We start from the raw sequence: 19,961 nt of genomic DNA, 5'->3' as shown, positions 1-19,961 counted from the left end.
CCCCAGCCCCACCATGATTAGCTCTGCTCTTGGCCAACAGACCGAACAGCTCTCAGGTTCTGTCTGCTCCACTGAGATGGCGGGAGGGAGAGGAGAGGGTAAGAAGATCTCGCAAAGCTGGTATGAAGATACCTATGATGTGGTCGGTGGACACTGTAGCATCTGTAGTGTCAATCACACAGGAAGCCCTATAAATGTTACCACTCTCTCTTGTTTTTCACAGCTAAGGCTTTGTTCAGCATTCTAAAATAGTTCCCTGTACATAAGACATATGGAAGAAATATTTACAACAACAACAAAGTATTTACTGAATGAATGACTGAATTTTAAAAGCAATGAGGGAATTACAAGGGCACTGGCTCTGGAATCAGAAGGCCTGCTGTCAGGCCCCAGCTTCACCACCTTTTAGCGGGGTCATAGTTGGGAAATCACTTCACCTCTGATGCTGGTTTCCTCATCGGTAATCACTTTCCTTACCTCGTGGTTTTATTTTAAGAATCAAATGAAAAAACACACAGCAGTGCTTTACTACCGGTAATGTTGGTAAGAGAAGTGCTCAATGCATCCGACAGCTCTCCCCTCCTCCCACCCCTGCAGGCCTTCCTTCCGGCTGATACCTCCAGTCTACTCTGGGACAAAGCTGTTCTAGAAGAGTCCCAATGTCTCCTCTAAGGAGGAATTATTTTTCTACCCCCAGGGTCTCCAAAATAGCCACAACATTCTGGGTTTTCTAAAGCACCATCATAACTTGAAAAAACTCACATGCTATCACATATATGGAATCTGACATACGGCACAAAGGAACCTATCTACAGAAAAAGAAAGAAAAAAAAAAAACCACACAAACTCATAGACATGGAGAACAGACTTGTGGTTGCCAAGGGGGAGGGAGAGGGAGTGGGATGGCCTGCGAGTTTGAGGTCAGTAGATGCAAACTACTGCATCTGGAGTGGATAAGCAATGAGATCCTGCTGTATAGCAGAGGGACCTGTATCTGGTTACTTATGATGGAACAGGATGGAGGATAATGTGAGAAAAAGAAGGTATATAAATGTATACATATGCATATAACTGGGTCACTTTGCTACACAGCAGAAATTGACAGAACACTATAAATCAACTATAATTTTTAAAAATTAAAACAAAAATAACTGGCGAAAACTCACTGGAACTGGGATTCAAAGGCAATGTTAGAGTACTCATTGTTCAGGCCAACCATCCTTCGTCTATCGGCTGCCATGGGTCCTGCTGGATCTGGAAGGGACACCCTTACCAGCTCTGAGTTCGTGTCCTTCAGAGGGCACTACATCTGGTTCTTGCCTCCAGCCTGACCTCTGTGATACAGAGACTGGTTCTGATGGGTTTATGACCCAATCGAAGCCACCTAAGTATAATGACATATTGGCTGAGATAGAAGACGCACAATCCCTTCCCTTTGCACTTGATCCTGGGAGGGCAGCCAAGTCTGCAGGGATCAGCTACTGTCTCACTGCCACGTGGAGGCTGATAATAAACCAACACGAAGGAAGTAAACGTTGAGAGACAGGGAGATACCAGGCCCTGAGAATATTCAGGAACCTGCAAATCTAGCTGGACCTGAACTGAGTGGCTTAAACAACAGAAATTTATTCTCTCGTGGTTTTGGAGGCCAAAAGTCCACTATCATGGATCCAGCAAGGCTCTAGGAGAGAGTCTGTCTCGTGCCTCACCCTGAGCTTCTCAGCTGCTGGAAACTGGCTTGTCGACAAATCACTCCAATCTCTGCCTCAATCCTCACGTGCTGTTCTCCCTGTGTGTCTGTATCTGTGTCTCTGTTTTCTCCTCTCATAAGGACACCAGTTCTTGGATTTGGGGCCCACCCTAATCAAGTCTGACCTCCCTTTAACCTGACCATATCCACACAAAAAAATCCTATTTCCCAATAAGGTCCTACTCGCAGACCAGGGCTTGGGACTGAGATGTATCTTTTTGTGGGACACCAGTAAACCCACGACACCGGCCGTAGCTGAACTATATTTTGATTTTAAAAATTGTTTATTTCAATTATATAAAGCAATATATTCCCTTTTCTTTAGGCTAGTTTTTTTTAATCTTTTTTTTAATTGAAGTATAGTTGATCCTTTCAGCTAGTTTTGACTGGATCATAGCTCTTCATAACCATAAGACTTTCAGCTGATAGGCATACCCTGCCTGGCTCCATACATGAACATGGCACCTGGGGGGCAACCTCTGCACAGCTCTGGCCCCAAGGCCAGTCCTGCTTTGTCCCTCAGGCTTCCTGTCCCCCAACTCCCTGGGGAAGGCGACACCAGGACCTGGCTGGAGACAGAACCTTGGTTCCCCACAAATGACCTGGTGAGTCAGGTCCAAGATAAACATGAACACCTTGCCTATGACAACCAGCATCTGTCTTTTGTGGGGTTTTTTGCCTCTTTAGGGTCGTACCTGAGGCATATGGGGGGCTCCTAGGGTAGGGGTCCAATTGGAGTTATAGCTGCCAGCCTAACCACAACCATGGCAACAAGGGATCCGAGCCGCATCTGTGACCTAGAGACCTACACCACAGCTCATGGCAACGCCGGCTCTTTAACCCACTGAGCGAGGCCAGGGATCGAACCTGCAACCTCATGGTTCCCAGTTGGATTTGTTTCCACTGTGCCACAACGGGAGCTCCAGCATCTGGCTTTTCCCATAGGTTTTTCCCATCTGGACCAACAATCCCAGACAACTACCCACTCTTCTCTGGCTCTTAGGTCTGCACCAGAACTAAATGACTCACTTAGGAATTGGACTAAGGTATACCCTAGTCCAAAAACAAAAATTAAAAAAATATGCTTCTGGGTGTAAAGAATCTAGGGAAGTCCCTCAGTCCAACTCTGGTAGAAAATGTGGGGTTATTCCAAGAGTAGCCAGGGAGGGGTTAGGGAGACAGGTTCAGACGGGGGAGCCCCGTTTAGGTAATGAATCTCTTTGTGGCCCTGTCCGACATCAAACTTTCCTTGATGTCACTGAGACCTGCTTCTAACTTCCTCTTCTTTGTGCAGTGACATAACCAAGTACAGAACTAAGATAATCCAGCCCTCATGTGATTCGGGTTCCCCCTTTTATTTATGGAAAACAAGAGTTTGCAGTTTTTTCTACTTAACTCTCAGCTGCCTGTTTCCTCCCTGCCCTCTTCCAAGCTGGAAGACAGCAACTTCACTCTGTCTCACCATGATGGAAAAATCTGAGGGAGCCTTTGGTTCCATCTGGCTGGGCCTTCTGCTATAGCCCCCTCTTCTGTAGCTCTGTCCACTCTCCCCCAGAACCCCATGGACAACAGGACTAGTGACCAAGAGAGGAGGCGAGGTGGCTCCCAGAACGGGGTCCAGTCTTCTGGAGCTACCCTGATGGCAGTTTCACTGGAATGGAAGACTAAAGCTTCCTCCGTGACTCATATTCTAGTCTGAATTACAGTCTGTCTCTCACCCCAAGAAACAGGATTTTCTTCTGACACAGCCTTCATTACGTTGTCCTCTTTGCTTAAACACTTTCAAAGACTCCTTGCTGTTGAAAGGATAAGCTCAAGCCCTTACCTTTAGCATTCAGGGGGTCTTCATGATCTGTCCCCAGCCTGCTCTCTGGTATCACCTCTCAGGCCTCTCTCTGCAGTGTAATTCTCCCTTCTACATGGTCAGTTTTCCATCGATTCCCCAAACGCTTGTGGGTTCCTGGGTCTGTGTCTTTTATGGTCCCCTGGCAAAAGTTTTCAGCTGGTCCTGGGATAGCCACTGCCAGGCCCAGGACTTGGCATGCATTTGGGACACAGAAATATTTACTAAACGATGAAAATGTAGACACGAGAGACATCTGAAAACTAACCTTATGTCTTTCACAGTCTGACCTAAAGGTTATTGGACCAGGTCAAGCAGTAGAGTGCTGGTGCGCATGGCAGGATTTTTTTTTTTTTTTTTTTTTTTTTGCTGCTGCGAACACACACATGGTTTTCTCATCTCAGTGTTTCTGGGTTTCTATGCCTAACGTAGAAACATCTTTTTCTTCTAAAATATCTCCAATCTATCTTAAAATGGACAGCATTCTAGAGTCTGGTAAGTGCAGTGAACGGCATGCATTGTCTCCTTCATGGGTCCATCAGGGTTGGTGGCTGCATAGATGCCACCTGTCCAGGCCATTCATCAACCCTACCCGCTTCTAAGGCTCCTCTTTAGTGCCTCCTTATCACACAAGATGGTAGAGACAGAAAGTATGACTCTTCTGAATAGGAGATCAGCAACAAATTGAAGACAAGCAATATCCTTGTAGCTACTATTCTGGAGCTTTCAAAGCAGCTTCATGCAAGCCATAAGCCTGCTCTCCCTTGGTTTCCAGGAGAGCCCAGGACCTGCCACAGCTGTGGCTCTTCTAAATATTATAAAGTTCAAGTCTGCTCTAGTCTCTGAAATCATAGTCTTACTTCCCCTTTCTCCCTTCCTTTGGAAATCATCTAAAAAGGGCACTTGTCTTGTGACGCATCTCTGGTCTCGCCCCTGCAGTGTCACCCTGAGACGACACTATAGATCCTCTTTCATTTTGCATCAACCTGTTGGGCTCCTAGCACAACACAAGATTGTACTGCCTTTCCCTTGTAAATAACACTTGTTATCATCAGTGGCCAACTTCAACCATGCTCAACCACTCTACCCATCCGGTGCCATCCATCCTCTCCCTCTACATCCAGTGCAGCCCCATTAAAGAGAGCCTGAACCCAGAGATGTTCCACTTCAAGGACAGATGTGGTCCTTTAATGGCTGTTCCTACTCTCAAAAGATGCAGGATCGTGCTATGACCCTCTTGTGCTAGAACCTAACCCAAGGTCACTGCCAATGGATGAAGAGTTCTGGCCCAAAGTCTATTTGCTTCAAAATATCTCGAAATACCTCCCCCAACAACCACGACCTATTCACAATCTTAGTAGCTAAGTGTAATGGATATATTACATTGACTTTTCTTCTCGATCATTCATTCTGCCTTAAAAGATGTAATATCGGAAGGGACGAGGGGAGGCCCACCGCTGGATCCCATTTGGGAAGACGTCAGTCCATAGGAAAGAAGAGCCAGGCTAACAGGAACTGGGTTATCTCTGCTGATTCCTGGCTCCACCTTGGAGCCCCTGTATATATCTACATCAAAGGGGCAGTACAGTCCCCTGTCACTGTGGCTCTGAAACAGAGAGAATGCAACAGACACTGTCGCTTCCCAGCTCACCCTAATGCTGCAAACACTAACTGGACACTGCCTGCTTTGAGTCTTTTGGTAAAAGCCACATGATAAGAAACACATGGTTTACATGGGTTCTTTTGTTAATCCCAAGTAATCAGTGCCAACTGGCCAGTGGCAGGATGCTCAGTGGTGCTGGAGAACAGAGTGGTAAATGGATTTTTAAATTGTGAGTCATTATAACCGTAATTGTGATGTGCAGAAGGCCTGTAAGAATGTGATTCAATCTGGCGGACGGTGAAAACCCACACCCCAAGGGACTCTCTGCTTTACTTGTCCAGCACGCAGCCCACAACTGTGCAAAGCGGTTTTACAAATAACCCTACTGAGGATGCAGCTAGGCCGGCTGTGGGCACCAGGCTTAAATTCCCTCACTTTATAGCAACCTCTCCGCTTCACTGAAACATTTGACAAGAAGGTTGTGGGGGGAAATGACAAGATGCTTAATCTTCTGTAAAACAAAGTATTCCAGTATTTCATTGCTGGCCTTATTTCCAGAACACTCTACCCATTTTTGTTGGACAAGCACAATCGATGCAAAAGTATAATTACTGGGCTGGAAAAGAACAAATATCTACAGAAAATGCTGAGATCTGTTAAAAAGAACCAAAAAAACACACAAAGCATATCACTTGCAAGGTATCCAATTAGTTTACTCGCATAGCATAGCTCTCCTTTCTACCGCTCCTCAACCACAGTTTCCTTCTTAAAAAAATAACTAGGGTATGATGTTTCAATGACCCTATTCCATGGACCAACAGGAGAAAAGAGAATGCCAAGAGACTGTTGTCTTTTTTCTTAACAGAGATTTGAGAGACTCTCAGGGTTACGCTTGCAAGAACTGTGTTCGGCAAGTAACCACATACATTACAGACTTAGATCATCAGCTGACAACCAAAGAAAAGCCAAAGGTTAATTGCTCTGGTTTACTGCATCATTCCCGATGACCTTGTGCAAGAAGATTTAACTTGACAACTGTTTGAACTCTGCAGTCTGAAATTTCATCTACTTGTTTCATGAGTACTTTTTAATGACTCCCCCGGGGATATTAATATTGTTTTCCTTTTTAAATTACTCCCTGGAAGGATCAGGGTTTTATGTTTTCCCCCTCCTTTTAGATAAGTAAGGCCCTGGCTGCCTGGCCCAAAGACACTTTCATTTTCTTTAAGTAATTAACAAGATAGCCCTCTCAGAAATTAGGCTATGGAGTCAGACTGCTCGGTCCAAATCCCAACTCCATCCTGTAGCCAGTTGTGTAATGATGAGCGGACCACTTCACTCCCTAAGGCTCAGTTTCCTCATGTGTAAAGTAGTAACAGTAATAGTATCAATCCCTTAAATCCATTCAAGGACTGAAAATTGATGTATGTAGATATTTATCTCAGAGCGTGGCAGATGGTCAGGACTCAAATAATATCGGTTTTACAATATTTTTTTGTGTTACTATTGTTTTTACCAAGAAGCAATTTTGGAATTCAGTATTCTCTGATCCCAGAGTGAATAAGATGATAACGAAGTAGGAATAACAAACCTACTTTCATGCACAGTACAGTGACCTGAGGCCCCAGCACCAATTCCACTGTGCATGGTCATGAAGGACCAGCCTGAATTCACTAAGCAGCCTGGAAATTAACAGGGCAAACACTGGGTGCCGAGCAAGATACACAGAAGCAGTGATGCAGCACTGGCCCCAGGAAACTGACAATCTGGTTAGGAGAGGAGACACACACACACACACACACACACACACACACACGGGTCCTGTGCTGCCTTGTTAAATGGCCAGTTATCTGTGTGGGTTCTAACAGCATCTTTTACAGTGGGCAGAAGAAAACCCAGTATTCTGTGGAAAGCGACAGACACACAGAGATTTTTCTGCAAGGTGAGATGACAACTCAGTGAGCTCCGCAGAGCAAGGCTGGGATATCATATTCATTGGGCTTTAGCTGGAGGTGCCATTGTGGCAGTAACCTCATTTAAGGTGGTATGGTGAGCAAAAAACCAGCGACAGCACACAGTGGCTGCTTGGCTTTGCAGTGCCACCAGAATGGTGATCTTAGAACTGAGAAGGTTCCAGTTGAGAGGAAACCTTTTAAAAGCCTGAGTTTGATTCAGTCCTCTCATGGCAGGGACAGTGACACTGTTCTTACACTCGAGGACGCCTCTCACGCGCCATAACACTGCCTTCCTGGCTGGACCTCTCAGGACGGCCGGAGGTTGGAGCAACGGGGGGTGGGGAAGGAGGCCAAGGACAGCCCAGCAAGGGGCGACTGACAGCTCACCAGCACCTAAGAAACACGCCTAAAGCACCGCACTCTCCTGGTCCTTCCTCTCAGATTGCCCACCCTCCCCTCCTCAAACGTATGAGCAGCACAGCCGCAAAACACCCCAAGCCAGAAATCCGGAGACATTCCTCCTGACCAGTGTCACATCTGCCCTAGCCGCTTTTCTCCCTGGCCTGCTGGCCACAACCACAGGTGGCCTCTGGAATTAATCCGAATAAGAGGCTCTCTGCACTTCCACAACGTCTTTTTTGGACCATTCATCTCAGATCACGTTTGGAAGCAAGGAGAGGACTGTGGTCCCGGGGGAGGAAATCCAAGCCCGCCAGTACCTGGAGGCGGAGAGGCGAGCGGGAGGACCCCACCGAGTTCAGCTACGGGAGACGCCCCCCACCCCCAGCCACCGAGGGTCGCCAGCCCGGGGCGGGTGGCTCCCCAGGCTGCGATTAAACCACCAAACCCTAGCCCGCTTACCTTGGCCCAGGACACCGTGTAGCGGACCTGCGGGTCCCAGGGGACGGGGCAGGGCAAGTCCACAGCCTCCGAACAGACCACTTTCACCTCCAGCACCGCGGGCGCCAGGCTGCAGGCTGCAAGAGGGAGAGAGAGGCGTGAGCAAGGGAGAAAACGGGGCGTCGGGGGAGGCGGGCGGGGGGCGCCAAGGGTCCGCGGGCCCTACCGCAGCTCAGGAGCAGGAACTGGAGGCCGCGCGCCATGGCTGGGGGCTGCCGGCCTGGGGCCCCGGCGCCGCGCCGCCTCTTATACCCACGCGCCCGGGGACTTCCCCCGGCGCCGGTCCCGGGGGATCCCCGCGGGCGGCGGAAGCAGCGGCGCGCCGCCCCCGCCCGCGCCACCCCGGGCGCCCCCGGCCCCGCCCCCGCGCGAGGCCCCGCCCCCGCGCCCCAAGCCGGCGTCACTGCAGCGGCTGTAGCCGCCCGGCCGCGGCGACAACCATCCCCGCGGAACGCACCGCGCGAGAGGCTTGGCGAACCGCGCGCGCACGCCGGACACCGTCCCGCTGACCCTCCGAACCGAGCCAGGAGCGAGGCCGGGCGAGGCTGTGAGGTCCTTTGCGCGGAAGCGAAACCAGATTCCGAGAGGATGTGTGGCTTTCCCCGGCTCCCAGCCGCCGGTGGTGACATCACGGCGAACCCGGGTTCTCGTCCTTCTCCAGATTGTGTGATAAGCAGACTAGGTTTCGCATGGAACCTGGCAAATCTGTCGTACTTGGCCTCCGGCCTTCTGGCTTTGTCTTCCTTATAATCCAGCCTGCTGAAATTATTTCTGCAAAGGACAACCTCTCCTATTAAATCAAAGATATGAGAAAGAGAGAGAGAGCCAGAGAGGGTGAGAATTTATGAGAACTATTAAGATAAAACCCAGAAGAAAACAGAAATTACTTCTATCCACCCAGAAGTAATCTCTGATAAGATTTTTGGTGTCTTTGCTTCAGTGCACAGATACTCCAGGGGCGATTTTGTAACCTACTCCATATTAGCTTAATATTTTGCAAGAGCTTCCTCCTCATCAAAAAGATTTAGCAGCACCATTTTGATAGCTGCATAATATTCCACCCCACAGCTGTACCTATAAAGTAGAACTTCATTGTTAGGACTAGTCCAGGGTTGGTAATCTAAATAGTGTTAGTATTAGCTATTTATTTTATTAATGTTGCAAACAATACTGAGATTGTTATGATGAACTTCTGTGTGGATAAAGTTTTGCTCTAATATGGAGTATTTTCTTAGAATCAATACCTAGAGGAAATTGTACCAAGTCAAAGGGAATTTACAATTTTGTTAAATATTGCCCAAATTACCTCCACAGAGGTGTCCTCGATGGATATTCCCAACACTCTTTCCCAGCACACAAACTGTTACTGAACGTGCCCACCTTTGTCCATTCAAGGAGTTAAAAGGAATGGCATCACCGTGACATTTTCATTTGCCCTTGGAAGTGGCTGTACCAACTGACAGTCACAGTGGCTATGTCTAAGTGTCTCCCCATAACCTCCACCACAGCAGTTTAAACTAAGAAATTGTTAAACATACAAAAACAAGAACAGAAAATAAAAGAATCAAACACATCTGTATGCAATAAATCCTTAATTAAACACCTGTTCCTCAATGGATGCCATACCTGGGCAGTTAAGCCTCCTTCCAGTGTTTTAGGGTTATAAACAATGTTGCATAGGGCTGGGCATGCTCAAATCTTCTGGCCCAGACAGCCCACCGTTTTATTAAAGCTTACCATCTTGTTCTCCAAAATGTGTGTGCCCATTTATACTCTCTTCAGTAGGGCTTGGCATCATCAGACTTTTTTTTTTTTTTTTCATTTTTGGCAATCTAATGAGTATGAAATAATAGTTCCTATTTTTTTTTTTTGTCATTTTTTTTGGCTGTCCCAAGGCACATGAATCTCCCAGGCCAGGGAACTGTCTTGACCTAAGCTGCAGCTAGCTGCAGAAATGAGGGATCCCCAACCCACTGTGCTGGGGCTGGGGATCGAACCCGAGTCTCTGCAGCTCCCAAGACACCGCTGATCCTGCTGAACCACAGCAGGAGCGCCTATTCATTCTTTTTGTTTAATTTACATGACATTCTACAAATAACACATGCTGGAGAGGGTGTGGAGAAAAGGGAACCCTCCTATACTCTTAATGGAGAATGTAAATTGGTACAACCACTAAGGAAAACAGTATGGAAATATACCTCAGAAAACTAAATACAGAACTACCATATGATCCAGCAATCTCACTCCTAGGCAAATATCTGGACAAAACTATAATTCAAAAAGATACATGCACCCCCTATGTTCATCACAGCACTTTTCATAGTAGGCAAGACAGGGAAGCAACCTAAATGTCCATCAACAGATGTATGGATTAAGAAGATGTGGTACATACACACAATGGAATATTACTCAGCCTTGAAAAGGAACAAAATAATGCTGTTCATAGCAACATGGATGCAACTAGAGATTTTCCTACTAAGCGAACTAAGTCAGAAAGAGAAAGACAAACACCATATGATATCATTTATATGTGGAATCTAAAATATGGCACAAATTGAACCTATTTACAAAACAGAAACAGATTCACAGACATAGAGAACAGACCTGTGGTTGCCAAGGGGGAGGGGAGGGAGTGGGAGGGACTGGGGATTTGGGGTTAGTAGATGCAAACTATTACATTTAGAATGCATATGCAATGAGATCCTGCCCAGGGAACTACATCCCATCTCTTGGGATAGAACATGATGGAAGATAATATAAGAAAAAGTAATATATATATAGTATATATAACTGAGTCACTTGGCTGTACAGCAGAAATTGGCACAACATTGTAAATCAACTATAATTTTAAAAATGTAAATTTCACAACAATGATTACTACAAGGGAGGGAAATCATTTCTTATGTTTTGAAGCCTTTGGGTGTCCTCACATCATCTGGCCTTTTCCACTGGAGCTGTTTATAAATTCTGGGCCAAATCCCTTCTTGGTGAAGTGCGTGCCAAAGAGCTTCTCCGAGTCTAGGTTACGTAGTTTTGACTTTACGATACCTTTAATGTACAAGAGGATTTTTAAAATATTTTAATGTAGTCAAATTTATTGGGTTGTTTTTTTTTTTTTCGTTCATGGTTTGTGCTTCTGGTATTGTGGTTAAGAAATCTTTTCCTACCCTGAGATCATAAAAACATTCTCTTTCATTTTCTTCCAAAACTTTTAAAGTCATGCTTTCTCATATGTTGGTCTTTAATTCACTTAAATATGGTTTGATGCAGGGATATAGCTTATTTCTTCCATATGGATAACAATTGTTCCAATGCTGCTTGCCTCAAGTCTTCATTTCCCCACTGATTTGAAATAGCATCTCTGTTATATACAAATTTCCATATGTGTGTGGGCCTGTTTCTGGACTCCACTCTGTCTCTCCCTGTGCTAATTATCAATATCACTTTCTATTGCTTAATTAAACGAGAGTTAAGTCTTGCTGTGGTGCTGGAATGAGTGAGCCCTCATGTTGATCTGCCTCTTCCAGACTGTTCTGGCATTCTTGGTTCTTTGCTCTGCCTTAAAACATATTAGAATCGACTTGTGAACCTCAAAAAACCTCGTGAGAATTTTAATAGGAACCCATTCAATTCAAAAATTGCAGAAAATCAATATCTTTAGAAATCGGTTCTACAAATCCATTGATATTGGGTATCTTTTCACTTGTTTAGGTCTTCAAGAATTTTTAAAACTTCATGTGTAGAATTTTCTACACTTTTTACTGGATATATTCCTATATCCCTTTATATTTGAGGGTGCTATTTTCACATGTACATTTTCTAAGCTGAGTTTTCAGTGAGTAAAAATTGATTTTTGTGTAGTCAGCCATCTTGATGAACTTTCTTATTAATGTTAACAATTTGTTCTTAGAATCAACATGAAAACACTTTGATAGTCATGAATTATTTAGAGGGTTCCCCCCCCAAAATTCCAAATATGCGGTTTGGCTTGAATTGTGTTTGCAGTTGAGCAGAACGTGGTTTGTGTGATTCTTGCTCTTATCAAGAAATGCTGTGTGACCTAATGTATAATCTTTTGGTAAATGTGTCATGTGTTCTTGGAAAGAATGTGCATTTACCACATGGGGCTCTTTGGTCAAGCTTGTTATTGTGTTATTCAAGTCTATAGTCTTCCTAATCTTGTGTCATCTTAAACTGTCAGATGAATGAAAAACTGAATGATATCTGTCCAAAATCCCCTTGTGACTATGAAATTACCCATTTATTGTTGAAACTTTATCAATTTGTTTCTCTATATGACTTGATGCTAAGTTTTAGGTGCCTGCAAGTTATAATTAATCATCTCTTCCCAGTGAACTGTTCCTTTTCATCTTTATTTAGTGACCATTTTCCCCCTAATATTCTTTTTTTTTTTTTTTTTTTTTTTTTGCTTCAAAGACAGTCTTGTCTAATCGTATTGTAACCACATCACTTTCTTTGGGCTAATATTTTGCTAGTAATTTTCTACACTTTCACAGTCAACATTTCTTTATCCTTAAGTTCTATGTTTTTTAAAAAGCATATAGCTAGATTTTTCTAATCCAGTGCAACTGACGGTCTGTCTTTTGAAAGTTTGATTTTACTTTTTTCCTGAATTCTGCTATATTGGAATTTATTTCAGTCATCTTTTTTCATGCGTCATACCTGATTTTTCTCCGCTTCTTTATTTTCTCTCTCACATCTGTTTTATATTGACCACATTTTCCTATGCAGTAGTGTTCTCTACTGCTTTAAAAGTCATACATACAATTTCTCATCTTAAGTGATTACTTCTACATAACTCTTAATAAGCACAGTCGATCTAATAAAATCTAAAGTTAATAAATATTGCCAACATTCTCCCCAAAATACCTGAATGCCTGACCTCTGTTCATCCTCCGCCCATCTTAGATCATGACCTGTACCTTCACCCCACCTTCTACTCCCCAATTAGTCTTTTTTGTGTATTAAGTATCTGCCCAAATCTATCTGGTATCAGACATCTCACTGCTTCTTTACTGGGTCCGTTTCTTCTGAGGTATCTTAGAAATGACAAAGAAAGGTAATTCTTTCAGCAAAGGTCTGTTAGCAGTAAATGCTGTTTGGCCACACAAGACCGTGGGGTCGAACCCACACCACAGCAGCAATCCAAGCCACAGCAGTGACAGTGCCAGATCCTTAACCCACGGAGCGACCAGGGAACTCTTACTCTTCATTTTTATTTGCCTGAAAATGTTTACTTGGTGTATATTCCCAAATAATATTTTAGTTGTGAGTAGATGGCTGGTTTCTCTCAGCACTTTGAATGTATTATGCCATTCTATTCAGTTGCTGTGGCTGCAAAGTTCTGGACAAGCCAATACTCATTCTTTTTCGTAGCAACCTGTCTTTTGGCTACAAGTGGTTCTAAGATCGTGTGCTTCTACTTGGTGCTGTTTCAGTTACACTGTGCTGTCTCTAGTAGAGAATACTGTATTATTAAACCTGCTTGAGGGTCATAGTTTTCACTTGTCCTGGAAAATCTCCTTTACTCTCTTGGAATATTGCCTGACCTCCATTCCTTCTGGAGCACCAAATAGATGTGTGTTGGACCCTCCCATTCATGCTCCAGGTCAGTGAGCCCCTCTTCCAGGTATTGTCTCCCTTCATTTTTCTGTGTGGGGCTTCTGTATAGTCCTCAGATCTCTCCTTCCATTCATGTGTTATTTATGCAGCAATATGTAATCTTCAGTCTTACATATCAAGTTTCAAATTATAATTTTTTTTTAATTCTAAGTTACATTGGAGTTCTTATTTTACTCAATCCAGTCTTCTTTGGAGGTATCTTTTTTCTTTGGGGGGTGGGGTCTTGTTTTTCTGCTTTATATATAGTAGTATGTATCTGTTAATCCAAACTCCTAATTATTCCTCCTCTACCTTTTCTCCTTTGTTAACCATAAATTTGTTTTCTATGTGAGGGAGTCTATTTCTGTTTTGCAAATAAGTTTATTTGAGTCATTTTCTTAGATTCCACATACAAGTGTTCTCATATGATATTTGTCTTTCACTGTCTGATTTACTTCACTTAGGATAATCTCTAGTTCCATTCATGTTGCTGCAAATGGCATTATTTCATTCTTTTTTGTGGCTGAGTAATATTCCATTGTATATATATATCCCATATCTTCTTTATCCATTCACCTGTCAATGGACACTTAGACACTTCCATGTCTGGGCTACTGTAAATAGTGCTGCTATGAACACTGCAGTGCATGTATCTTTTTGAATTAGAGTTTTTCATCTTTTCCAGATATGTGCCCATGAGTGTCATTGCCAGATCATATGGTAACTCTACTTTTAGTTTTTTTAAGGAACTTCCATGCTGTTCTCCATAGTGGCTGCACCAAAGGTGTCTTATTCTTTTATTGTGTTCTTTATTACTTCTTTGATAACTTTTATCATTTTAAACATGTTTCTATTGGAGTTCCCATTGCGGCGCAGTAGAAATGAATCTGACTAGTATCCATGAGGATGCAGGTTTGATCCCTGGCCTCGCTTTGTGGGTTAAGGATCTGGTGTTTCTATGAGCTGTGGTACAGGTCACAGATGTGGCTGTACCTACGGCTCAGATTTGACCCCTAGCCTGGGAACTTCCACATGCCATGAGTACAGCTCTGATAAAAGAAAAAAAGGAAAAAAAAAAAAAAAAGGTTTCTTTTATAACCTACCCAATGATTATATCATTTGAAGTTCTTAGAGTTTTAATATTGGTTTTCGTTTTGTTTGCTAACTCTTGGTTTTTGTGGATTGTTTTTTCTTTTTTGTAGGTTGTGTTTTCATGTGTTTTGTAATTTTTCATTGTAAGTTAGTCTTTAATTAGGGCTTCACATAAGGGTTTCCAGAGGGTCTGGGGTGGGGTGTGCTTCCCACAGAGATCCCACTAATACCTGGTGCCCCAAAGGTATCAGCAGCCTGTGACAGCATTTGATATTAATTTCTTAGTGGGGTATGTCCTAGACCCCTCTAGTAATTTAAATTTACATACCAGATCTGTGTGAGGGCACATTTATGATTATAATTTTTTAAAGGAAGGCTTTTGCTTAAAAAAAAAAAATCCTTCTCATCTTGATGGGCAAGTAAACAATTGTTTTTAATTCTTCCTTACTCTGGGCCAGGGTGGGGTTCCAACTTTTACACAGCTGGGGCCCAGGCTCCCTCTTTGAGTAGCTGCTGGTTATTAAAGCCTAAGCTCCTTGATTCCCCAGCCAATTCTGAAACCCAAACAACTGCTTTTCCTCACCTGTACCCCCCATCAAGAAGCCAGATCACCAGCTCGTGCAGGCTCATAGCTCTTTCTTCACATTTGACCTGCCAGGTTGCCCTTACTCTCCTGCAGGTACAGCTGAATATTGCTTAAATTGTATTCATTATTTCCAGAAATTTGCAAAAGGTGGGGGTTTTTTGGTATTACACAGAAAACTATATTGCTGAAAATAGAAGTCCCCGATCTATATTTAATGGTCTATGAATGTCTTCAAAGCAACTCCCTCTGAACCCACTGAATTATACACATGCATTTTCACCCTGACCATACTCTTCCTCCTCTTCTAAGTGGTCCCTGATACTGTAGTATGAACATATTTTCAAGAAGGCCACCCCTTACAGAAGCATTCCCAGGGTATATAGGCCACATCACAATACAAAAAGCAGAGGATCTCAGCACATATCGGAAATGGCAGCAATGGTAGGAAAGCAGCATCTCCAAGCCCTACCTTGGGGGGTCCTCCCTGAACAAAAGAGAGGAGCTGGCAGGTGGCTTGATCTTCAGTTTCAGGGGGAAGAGAAAAGAAAAACGAACACAAAGGAATACGTACAATCTTTCTGAAACCACTAGCTGTCACCTTCATGGGTTTCTGCTCTGTTACTTTAAAAAGAGAAAAGCCTAAATCATCGGCCAACACTGTGGGCACACAGCCTCACTGCCAATAGCAGGCATGGACTCCCCGTGGGCCAAAAGCAGAGATGGCCAGTGCTCTGACCACTGCTGCCAACCCTCAGGCCCTCGCTTCTCATGACAACTGACTTGCACCAGGACCGCGGCTTTGCTGTTTCATTTCTCTCAGAGGACTCACCAGGTGCACATGTGACCACAATTGGCATTCAGACACTGGAGAACCTGGGCAGTTAGGAGGTCGGGGCGATAGAAAGTTCGAGAGTGTTATCTTCGTTCTCCTGGCTCCCCACCCCCAGCCCTGGTGCAGGGGCTCTAGCGGATGGCCAGGGAGAGGAGGAAGTTCTAGTTCACTGTTGAACATTTATGAAGCCGCACGAAAGTGGTGCGTAGGAAAAGTTTGTTCTCAAGAAGTTTACGTGGGACGTCAGTGGGGACCTTGCGTTGTCTCTCAGTTCTACACGTTTCTCTGGGAAGATCTTGGGGCGGGGGCAGGGGTGTGGTTGGGGGCAGTTGTCCCAGGAGGGGAGGGGGAGAGAGAGGAGGGGATTCAGGGAAGGCAGAGCCTGGATGAGGAGAAAAAGGAAATGAGAGTAAAGCCTGCCCCCTAAGGGAAAGTCCTGCAGGAGGGGCCGTGAACACATTTTTGGTGTTGTCTTCAGACACCTGTCGAATACTGAGCCCAACCCCAATGTGCAAAAGTTGCTTGTGACTGGTGAGGAATTGCTCCTCCGGGGGCAAATCCACGGCTCCTGCCCCGGGCACCCTTCCCTCCGTGCAGACTCTCACTCCTGGGCTGACTGACCAGAAGGGCTGTAAAAAGGAGAGCTGGGGCACCCCTGCGCCCTAGGGTACCTTCTGAGCCTCCTTTCCAGAGAAGGGGTTTTGAATGAAAGGCATGCACGTGAACTTATCCTGCCAACAAATCTACCGCACCTGACTCCTGTCAAGAGTCAAGGTTTGTGGTCAGGCGCCTTCCGACCCACAAGCAGCCCAGGGTGGGGAGCTCTTTCAGGGGGCCGCGGGGTTGGGGGAACCCCTCCAGCCCTGCCCTCAAGCTGAGAGGATCTGTATACACACTCCATCACTCTGGCTTCTCCCAGGGGCTGAGAGGGAAACCCAAAGTGTGGCTATGCAAATTATGGTTTGGGGTTTTTTTGGGTGTTTTTGGTCTCTTTAGGGCTGCACCTGTGGCACACGGCAGTTCCCAGGCTAGGGGTCGAATCAGAGCTACAGCCGCTGGCCTCCACCACAGCCACAGCCACGCCAGATCCTTAACCCACTGAGCGAGGCCAGGGATCAAACCCGAGTCCTCATGGTTCGTTACCCCTGAGCCACCACGGGAATGCCTACATTATGTTTTTTAATAAAATTCCCCCCTTAGGTTTTTCCCTTTGGGCCACTTCTTAGTCACCCCGGACTTTCCAGCAATGTGCTCATTTGTTCACTTAATGAACAAAGTAAATAGAACTCTTCTTCCTGTACTCTTCTGGCGGCCTGCTTTGCTCCTCCGAGAAACCAAAAGCACTCAGAGATGCTGTTCACCTGCCATGAGGGAGGAAAAAGGCAGGTGAGCTGATTCCGTGTGGAATGTGAAGAAACCACACAACGGGAGCAAGGTGCGCCGACACAATACACAGAGAAATTGGCCTCAGACTCGGTTTGCGGCACTTTGAGGAAAGCCTCCTCCCTTGTGGGCTTACTCGCAGGCAGCACACACCTCCAAGGCCGTGTCCAGAAAAGCTGCCACGGGAGGAACGCCAAGTGTTACAGGAACAGCGACACTGGAGGGCCCTACACACGCTCCTTCCTGTGTCTTTGGACGTGCTCTTCCATCCTTCAAGAATCTTCCTGCCCGGAATCACAGCCTGGCTTCCTCCCTCATTTCCTTCAAGTCTGCTTCCAGAACGGTCTTTCTTAACTACTCTCTCTAAAAGAGCCAACCCCTGCCAGCTCCTTTACGCTGTTTTATTTTTCTCCATAGTATTTCTCATGATCTGACATTCTCTCACATGTTGGCTTGCTTTTTATATTTTTGTCTCCTCCATTAGAATTTAAGGCTATGTCTTTTTTAAACTTCAGGATAAACATGATATAACATTATGTTAGTTTCAGGTACATGACGTAATGATTCAATATTTGCATATGTTGCAAAATGGCCACCACAATAAGTCTAGTTAACCTTGATCACCAGATTTAGTTACAAAAAATTTTTTTGTGACGAGTACTTTTAAGATCCATGCTCAGAGTTCCTGTCGTGGTGCAGCGGAAATGAATCCACCTAGGAACCATGAGTGAGCCTCACTCAGTGGGTTAAGGATCTGGCATTGCCATGAGCTGTGGTGTAGGTCGCAGATGTGGTTTGGATCCTGTGTTGCTGTGGCCGTGGTGTAGGCTGGCAGCTGTAGCTCTGATTGGACCCCTAGCCTGGGAACCTCCATATGCTGCAGGTGCGGCCTTAAAAAATAAATAAATAAATAAATAAAATTTTAAAAATGATTCATTCTCTTGGTAACTTTCAAACATGAAATACAGTATAATTAACTATAGTCACCATGCTGTAAATGACATCCCCATGACTTATTTATTTTTTATTTTTTCTCTTTATTTTTTATATTACTCAATTAATTTATTACATTTATAGCTGTACAATGATCATCACAACCCAATTTTATAGTATTTCCATCCCAAACCCCCAGCACATCCCCCCACCCCCCAACCTGTCTCATTTGGAAACCATACGTTTTTCAGAGTCTCTGAGTCAGTAGCTGTTCTGCAAAGAAGTTCATTGTGTCCTTTTTTCAGATTCCGCATGTTAAGTGATAGCATTTGATGTTGGTATCTCATTGTCTGACTGACTTCACTTAGCATGATAATTTCTAGGTCCATCCATGTTGCTGCAAATGCTGTTATTTCTTTCCTTTTAATGGCTGAGGAATATTCCATTGTGTATATGTAGCACATCTTTATCTATTCCTCTGTCAGTGGACATATAGGTTGTTTCCATATCTGCGCTATTGTAAATAGTGCTGCAATAAACATTGGAGTACATGTGTCTTTTCGAGGCATGGTTTTCTCTGGATAGATGCCCAGGACCCATGACTTGTTTATAACTAAAAGTTTGTACCTTTTGACCATCTTCACCCATTTGGTTTACCCTCTGCTTCTGGTAATGACCAATCTGTTTTCTGTATCCATGAGTTTTTTGTTTGTTTATTTTTTTGATACCATATATCAGCTCATACAGTATTTCTCTTTCTCTGTCTGATTTATTTCACTAAGCTAACGCCATCAAGGGCCATCCATGTTGTCTTAAAAGACAAGATTCCTTTGTCATAATTAATTGACCATATATGCATGGGTTTACTTCTGAGCTCTCAATTCTGCTGTGTATGTGTCTGGTTTTATGCCATCCTCATCTGTTTTGATTGCTGTAGCTTTGTAATATAGTTTGAAACCATGGAGGGTGATGCCTCCAGTTTTGTTCTTCTTTCTCAAGATTGCTGAACTGAAAGTTCCAACCCTCTAATCAAATGGTTGGCTCCACTGGAAGCTTGGAAGGTCTAAAGCAGAGACTGAGAACAGGTACCTACCAGGAAGGTAATGTGAGTGAATAAAAAGAGCCAGTTGCCTGACACTAAATCTGACGTATGTGAGAGAGGGAGGCAATAGGGAGTAGTGGGGTCCATGGCAAACTGAACAGCAACAGCCCATCTGAAAGGGCTGCCACTACTCAGCTCCAGGCAACGGCTGTGCATGTGAAAATGCTAACCCAGTATTGCCAACTCTTTCTGGGATTTTTTTTTTTCCCCAGAGAAACCAAGAATTTAGATATATGAAATCTCTGAAATGCTGCAAGCCATTGATTTTTGTTCAAAACCCTATGCAAGACAAAACAAACATAGCTACAGCTGTCATTTATGTCATAGGCTACAACACTTGGTGGTAGCGGTTTTGTCTGG

The 19,961-nt window shown here is 44.5% G+C and overlaps 1 protein-coding gene across 5 annotated transcripts in view; it reads right to left on the bottom strand.

The window, feature by feature from the left end:
• CD83 (CD83 molecule) overlaps positions 1 to 19,961 on the bottom strand; it is a 75,901-nt gene that overhangs the window by 10,844 nt on the left and 45,096 nt on the right. For 3 of the 5 annotated variants that reach the window (XM_084967409.1, XM_084967410.1, XM_084967411.1), the window contains 2 exons: positions 8,509 to 8,841; positions 8,013 to 8,128 (listed from right to left, as the gene is read on the bottom strand). In XM_084967409.1, the coding sequence (XP_084823535.1) occupies positions 8,013 to 8,128; positions 8,509 to 8,680 (288 nt within the window). In that variant the 5' untranslated portion in view covers positions 8,681 to 8,841. Of the gene's footprint in view, positions 1 to 8,012; positions 8,129 to 8,217; positions 8,338 to 8,508; positions 8,842 to 19,961 lie in introns of those variants that run through there. The other 2 variants (XM_001928655.6, XM_005665590.4) reach the window with 1 other exon arrangement.

This window comes from Sus scrofa, chromosome 7, assembly GCF_054392235.1.
Source record: "Sus scrofa isolate SSC_HxYL_T2T_F1_AM1 chromosome 7, Sscrofa_HxYL_maternal_Yorkshire_Landrace_v2.0, whole genome shotgun sequence".
Lineage (NCBI taxonomy): Eukaryota > Metazoa > Chordata > Mammalia > Artiodactyla > Suidae > Sus > Sus scrofa.
The sequence above is the reverse complement of the archived record's forward strand: the minus strand, read 5'-3'. Positions and strand labels throughout refer to the sequence as shown.